Consider the following 7,261-nt stretch of genomic DNA (forward strand, 5'->3'; position numbering starts at 1 on the left):
TCGTGTCCGTTCGCAGGGTGCCTCCGCACGCGCCCGGAAACCCTAGGGACGGGAGCCGTCATGTCCACTTTGCAGACGGGAAACTGAGGCTCAGAGAAGTCCCTGGACCGAGGTTCGCGGCCCGCGAGCGTGAGCGCTGGACCTCAGGCCGGACAGGCTGCTGTGCCGCCGAGCGCCCCGAGGTCGGGCCCTGTCCCACGGGGCGCAGACTCCAAGCTGAGGAGAGAAGGCGGAGGCAGGTTTGTACCTGCGTTGCTGGCGTTTGTGTCCCCTCCACCTTCAGCAAATTGCAGCAGCTTAGGCGTGGGACCTGCGCTCAGAGTTTGTACTCACTCCCTCTGGGCGTCCCGCGTGACCGCCACCTCCGCTCAGCCCGCCAGGGTGGGGCTGAGCGTGCCCTTACCCGGAGGAGCCCCAAGAAGTTAGCAGAAACTTCAGTTGTGACTTAGGAGGTTGAGGACCTGCACCCTGCCCCACCCTGCGTCCACTCACCGGGCTGACCCTGACCCTTCTCATCATTAGGGGATGAGGCTTGCCAGGGCCTGACTCAGAAGGCGGGGGCACTGGTGAGAACCCTGCTGGGCTGCCTCCGCGCTTCCTTGAAGCAGGTGTTGTCTGCCACCCTCGTGAGCAGGCACTGACTTGTCCTTCCTATGTCCCGTTGTTTACCCCCAGGTAAGGAATCCTGTTTCATCGATGTGAAAAAGACCCTCACATTGCACAAGCCATTCTTGCAAACCAAATTAAGCTCTTTGATGCCAGAGGAGGCTCAGAGCGCTGTGGGGGTGCCTGGAGGTGCCCGCCTGCGGCCTCTGAGGGCTCTGTGGGGTCTGAGGAAGAGGCTTTTCCTTTCTCAAACATCTCGTTAAGATCCACAGAGACCGTTCATGCTCCAGCCGAGGAGGTCCGGTCTCTCGCCGTCCCCAGCGCCGGCGGCCCCCAGCCGTGGTACAGGAGGTTTCTCTTGGAGAGCCGCAGAGCTTCTCTGGGCGAGGCTGTGGGTTGGGAGGACGTTCCAGGTCATTTGGGGACAGAGCTTTTCAGTGTGGTCCCTGCAGGTGTGCTGGTGCTGGTCACGTGGAATAATGTACCAGAGACCCAAACGGCCTTTCGCCCCAGGCCCCACACGCCGCCCCTGGGTGTCCTTGTCCTTCCCACCCAGCTCGCCCCGCCCTCACTCATCCCTCTGACCCCCACATCCTGCTGTGGTTTCTGTCTCCCCAGGTCCTGGGCGTGCACATCTTCATCAGGCCTTGGGGACGATGGCAGCCCTAGGGGATGGTCAGGAGCCCCCTCGTGTCCCATCCCCTGTCAGTCTCGAGTCCCTGAGGACACCTGGAGCCCACCACCACGAGGCCCAGCTCTACCTCCGCAGTCACCAACACGGTACTTGCCTGCCCGCCCCCCACCCCCCGCCGGCCTGAGGGTGGGACCCAAGGCAGCCCACGGGGCCCTGGGGCTCTAGCACCCTCAAGTTTGGGTCGGGGCGCAGGCCGCATTGGTTGAGGCTGGGGGCGAGCTGCATGAGCAACGGTTCCCTAGGGGCCAGCCCCGCAGGACTGCGTTTCTCTGGGGGAGGAAGTCGGGCAGAGAAGAACAGCAGCCTCAGTGCCCGGGCCCCGTGTGGCGGGAGCAGGTCAGCTCGTCTCGCTCTCCGAACCTTTGAATGTCGTGTCCAGAGTTCTGGGCAGACCGGTTTGGGCGGGGGCCCCCAGGGCCCTTGCTCCGTCCCCCAGGCAGAGTCTGGGGGTGTCCAGGTGTAGAAGTAGCTCAAGACTGGTCAGGGAGGACGTCCACGCCCCATGGCACGTGGCGCCCCCGGGCCCTGCTTGTGCTTAGACATCGGGAAGTCCCGGGGTTCCATCCCTGCCCCACGTGCCACAGGAGGCCTGGCCTCACCCCTCTTACAGCCAAGGACACAAATGAGCTGGTGACAACCAAGATGAGGGCCCAGCGTGCTCCATCCCATTGCTCGGGGTTCTGGCTCTTGGTGGTCTCGGTTGCAGTGAGGGACGTGATGGCAGCTGAGATTCGTGGAGCAGCGGCCGTGCTGAGTCCCGGGCTCTGGGCAGACCCCTCAGGCGGCACTGACAGAGCGGCCGGGGCGTGGCTTGAGGTGGGGGACGGATGGGTCCACGACTGGAACAGGAGCGCCGAGCTGCGCCCTGTGCTGTGCCTGGCTCCGGGAGCCTGCCCGGTCCCCAGCCCGTCCCTGCGGTGAGCCAGGCTGGAGCTCATGGGTGGGGTTGGACTGGGAGCTGCTGGAAGGCGCCCGGACACCACCCGGCACATACGCTGCTTCGGCCTTCGCTGGGCCAGTGCCGCTGCCTCCACGGTGCTTTGGGGGCCTTACCCGGGGCTCTGAGCCCCACGCCCCTGGGAGCCGTGCTCCCACCCTTTACACAGTCAGAACCTTGAGGCCCACACTTCACTTCCACTTTCTCCATGTCACTCTCACGACAGCTTGGCAAGGTAGGACCCCCCGTCCCCACGTTTTTGACGGGGAAACGGAAACCCGGACATGAGCCAGTGGAAGCCAGGAGGACTCAGACCACATTCGTGTGATGCGGGCCCATGCAGCAAATGGTGGGCCGTCCTCTTGGGCTGGGGGGAGGACCAGCAGGACCCAGGGCTGGGGAAGGGCTTCCTGGGAGACGTGCTGACCGAGCCAGTCCTGCAGGATAGGGGTCTGGCGCCCAGGACGAAGTCCCTGAGCCCATGCCAGGTGGGCTGCCCCTGACCTGGTCTCCACCAGCAGAGACCAACCACAGGGAGCAAGAGCCCGGAAGGCTGGGTTTGGGTCCCTTGACCTTCGTCCAAGTGCACTAAAGTGCCCAGGGCTTTGCCCACAGTGGGAGGGAGTGTGGGCCGCACAGCCAGCAGCTTCAGCCCTCCCTGTGCTGTGGCAGAAACAAGTGGGGACTGGCCCTCAGGGAGAGAGGTGGGCCGCTGGGCAGGCCCTTCTCTACACGGCACTGGGTGGGCAAAGAGGTGTGTTGGAGGGCGTGACCTAGGAGCAGGGGGTGGGGGCATTCTGCAGGCGACCCAGGGAACCCTGGGCTGGACTTGAGAGGAGGGGAAGATGAGCCCCAACCTCCCTGTGCCCCCAGGATCCCCCGGCCATAGCCCCGAGGTGCTCTCCCAGCCAGCACAGGAGGAGGAGCTGTCAGACCTAGAGCTCCGAGACGTGGAGGAGGTCCAGATGGGCGGGGATACCTGCTGGTCAGGTGAATGAGCAAAGCCTGCTCCGGGGGCCGGCCTGGGGGCACATGTACACGTGGGTGCCACTGCTTTGGGCACCATCCTGGATCCTGCTCGTCCCTGGCTCGGAGCTCACTTCCGCACCCCTCTTCCCCTCCCCCACTGAGTCCCACTCCCGTCACTGACAATTCCTGAGGCTGCGAATCACCCAGACACCTCCCCTGAGCCCCAGACCCCCATAGCCACCTGCCTTTCGGACTGTAGCCTCCCACTTAGCACCCCGTCCCCCAGTCAGCAGCCAGGGAATCATCCTGGGCCCCTCCCCACTCCCACCTGGAGATTCTGGAGGTATCGGGAGGTTCCTGGGGGCAGGGGAGCTGGGCCAAGAGGCAGGTGCGACCTGCCCTTGATCAGCCCTGGGGGGGCTCTGGAGCAGTGGCCTCACTACTGTGGGGGTCTGGGTGGTGCCCTCTGAGTCTGACCCGTGTTGTGCCCTTGTGAGGTCTGCTGTGGGCCTGGTGCCGGCCCTGTGGCACCTCTCTGCTGGTCTTGTCACCTAGGACAGCATAGTAGGGCTCCGTGGAGGGACAGACGGGGTGCGGGGTGCTATCGGCCTCTCTCATTTCTCATTTCAGATTCCGAGCTGGGGCCTGAGCAGGCTCTGTCCTTTCGCCACCTGCAGGATCCTGGAGACGCGGTGGGCCAGGACGGCGGGGCGCTCAGGACCTTTCTGAGGAGTCTGCCCCGTAGGCGTGGGGTCGGCTTTGGGCAGGAGACCGGTTTGGAGCAGCCAGCAAGCCAGCTGCCGGTGGCCATGTCCTGCCCCCAGAAGAGGGGTGCCTGGCGCATGACACTTGTGCCACAGGGAGCCTCTGGGACCGAGGGTGACCCCGAGCTGGGGGACAGCTTCGGCCGCGGCTCTGGCCTCGGGGCCCAGCAGGGCGGCGCGCGGGGCGGGAAGCCCCACCGGTGCGAGGCCTGCGGCAAGAGCTTCAAGTACAACTCGCTGCTGCTGAAGCACCAGCGCATCCACACGGGCGAGAAGCCCTACGCCTGCGCCGAGTGCGGCAAGCGCTTCCGCGGCTGGTCGGGCTTCATCCAGCACCACCGCATCCACACGGGCGAGAAGCCGTACGAGTGCGCCGAGTGCGGCCGCGCCTTCAGCCACAGCTCGCACTTCACGCAGCACCTGCGCACCCACAACGGCGAGAAGCCGTACGAGTGCGGCGAGTGCGGCCAGGCCTTCAGCCAGAGCTCCAACCTGGTGCGGCACCAGCGCCTGCACACGGGCGAGAAGCCGTACGCCTGCAGCCAGTGCGGCAAGGCCTTCATCTGGAGCTCCGTGCTCATCGAGCACCAGCGCATCCACACCGGCGAGAAGCCCTACGAGTGCGCCGACTGCGGCCGCGCCTTCCGCGGCCGCTCGCACTTCTTCCGGCACCTGCGGGCGCACACGGGCGAGAAGCCGTTCAGCTGCGGCGCCTGCGGCAAGGCCTTCGGCCAGAGCTCGCAGCTCATCCAGCACCAGCGGGTCCACTACCGGGAGTAGCAGGCGCAGGCGCAGAGGCGAGGTCGGGCCTGGAGAGGACGCGGGTCGCAGCCAGGCCTCGGGCAGGACGTGCAGAGAGCGGGCGCGGTTGGCACAGCCGGCACCCCAAGCCGAGTGTGAATAAATTCTTTTTAGTTTAGTTGTTGAAAAGCGGAGCCTTTCCTGCTTCCTGTCCCTGAGGGCCTGCCTCAGAGAGGAGTGATGGGGGGCCTGACGGTGCCCGATTTAGTCTCCTGGGGCCTCGAGGGCTATCCAAGCTCCCTGGGGAGTGAGGCTTGGTGGCGCCATGACTTACCAGGAGACACAGGTGGTATTCCCAGCTGCAGAGACCTTGGCTGCTGGCGCTCAGCCCGGTCAATCAGTCCCCTCACGGGTCTGGGAGAGTGCGTGGACTTGTCTGTCAAGCAGCAGACCTGCTGTTTGCCCCCCGTGCTTCGCGGTGGTCCCCAAAGCCAGCGGACTTCAGCAAAAGGTATGTTCTGTTTCTTAACCCTGCCCATGTGTGAAGCAGCCCAGCCTTCGCAGCCACCTGCCGTCCCAGAAAGTGGGGGCCAGGGTGTCTCCCCTCTGACAAGTGCAGGCCGTCTTCAGGTCTGCCACGTCTTCCTGGTCTCTGTCGGACTGGGCTGCGTGGGGACGGCACGTGCCCACTCCCTGGGCCTCCTAGCCCGTGTGGCACTGCTGAGTGCCCGGCCACACCCAGGGCTGCAGCACCGAGCCTCATCTCCCCAGGCCACACTCCCAGGGCCACCATGTGCTTTGGGCCGCCCTCCCTGCACCCCCACTCTGGGTGAGATCCGCTCCGGGAAGAGGGCTGGAGACCAGGCTGTCTCTGGACATGAGCCTCATGGGTCAAGGCTCCTCGAGTCTTCCTTGCTGAGGTGCAGTGGCATCCCGGGATTCGGTCCCCTTAGCCTGACAGACAAATGGCCCTGCTCCCTTCTCCCCATGCCTTCCTCTCTCTAGTACCGTAAGGCAACAAGGCAGCCTTTGGGCCGCGGGGCTGCATGGCCGTGAGCAGGGCCTCCCGGGCTTCACGGGGCAGCGGCGCCAGCCTGCAGCCTGGGCTCGGGCCCGCACCGTGACTGGACCTAGCGGGCCTCCTCACGTGCTCACTCCAAAGTCATGGCCAAGGCATTCACCCCAAAGTGAGAGAGGGAGCTGGGACTCTGCGGAGAATTTTCTTGGGGTTGTGGTCGGAAAGGGGACGCGTTCTTTGGGGACTGTGTGTTCTCTGAGAGTAGCTTCTGAGGCACCGTGTGCAGGCAGTGGCAGCTGACGCCGATGACACTCGGCCTGCACGTGTGCAGATGGCCGTACCACCCCACGCTGGTGGCTCACAGATGGGAGCGGAGCCCCTTCCATCTGCAGACCCTGGCAGGCCTGCGTGCCTCGCCCGCAAGCTGAGTGCAGTTCAGCTGGGTCGGGAGGGAGGCTGAGCCCTGTCTCCTGTAGCTGCTGCGGGCCCCACAGAGAAGTCCAAGGGAGGGGCTTCTCTGCAGGACCTTTTGTGCCTGGATACGTTTCCATCCATTTTTCACAGCCTGCCCTCCCCTTTGTCCTGACAATGTCCCTTCTTAGGATGGCTCTGTGCAGCCACCGCCTGGCGTTGGGAAGTCTGCAGATCTCAGTCAGTCCTGTGAGGCACTGGTCATAAGGCCCCTCACCTTACATCTTCTGGGACCTCGTTTCATAGGGTGTGAGAACCCACTAAGGGACCACCCGATTACATCTGGGGAGCTCGCTGAAAACCAGATTCCCAGGCCCCAGCCCAGGGGGAGACAGAGTCAGTCGGCCTGGGGTGGAGCCAGAAAATCTGGGTTTAGTTCCAGCACCCCCAGCGATGTTGACTGTGCCAGATTCGGGAACTTCTGGTCATCCAGCCCCTCAAAGCACGTGCTCTTGCTCGGGTAGTTGTCCAAGCCCTACTGAGACGCCGCCTCCGCCAACTGTTCCCAGCTCTGTCCTCGGGGCCTGTCATAACCTGACTGTCCTCACCCACAGGAAGGGCCGTCAGGATGTGAAGAAGCCGTCCCGCCCAGGGTCCGTCTCCCGTCCCCTACGGTTCTTTTCGAAGCACCCAGTTCCTTCCGCTGGTTGCGGGGTTTGTGGATTTGCTTTAGCAGTGGACGGTACTGTTCTCACCCCAGGCCACGCCAGCGTCCATCACCCCCTCCCCTAGACCGCTGCAAGAACCCACACCTCGCCTCCAGGGTTCCTCCCCCGCCCATGGACCGGAGAGAGCTTCTAGAGTCGTAAGTTAGATGCCCCTCTCTTGCTTCCCAAAACCGTTCCCACGGCCTCAGGACCCTACACACCCGGTCCCCTTGCTCATTCCCTTCCAGTCTCTGCCTCAGGGACAAGTCCCCATCGCCCCCGTCCAACCCAGCACCTCGGACAGCTCTAGGCACGCGCCGCGCCCAAGTCTGCGCCCCGAGCTGGTTCCTTGGGCTGGTCCCCCAGGCCGGTCCTCCTGGCCAGTACCCCAGGCCACTTCCCCGAGGACGGTCC

The 7,261-nt window shown here is 64.6% G+C and overlaps 1 protein-coding gene across 6 annotated transcripts in view; it reads left to right on the top strand.

Moving 5' to 3' along the window:
* The window catches only part of LOC102881198 (zinc finger protein GLI4), a 6,902-nt gene extending 2,002 nt beyond the window's left edge, over positions 1–4,900 (top strand). Inside the window, exons 1-5 of one of the 6 annotated variants that reach the window (XM_015590228.2) lie at positions 17–239; positions 676–948; positions 1,225–1,386; positions 3,111–3,227; positions 3,837–4,900. In XM_015590228.2, coding sequence (XP_015445714.1) covers positions 888–948; positions 1,225–1,386; positions 3,111–3,227; positions 3,837–4,750 — 1,254 coding nt within the window. In that variant the 5' untranslated portion in view covers positions 17–239; positions 676–887 and the 3' untranslated portion in view covers positions 4,751–4,900. The other 5 variants (XM_025047570.1, XM_025047569.1, XM_006912948.3 and 2 more) reach the window with 5 other exon arrangements.
* Positions 4,901–7,261: the final 2,361 nt, after the last annotated feature.

This window comes from Pteropus alecto, unplaced genomic scaffold, assembly GCF_000325575.1.
Source record: "Pteropus alecto unplaced genomic scaffold, ASM32557v1 scaffold105, whole genome shotgun sequence".
Lineage (NCBI taxonomy): Eukaryota > Metazoa > Chordata > Mammalia > Chiroptera > Pteropodidae > Pteropus > Pteropus alecto.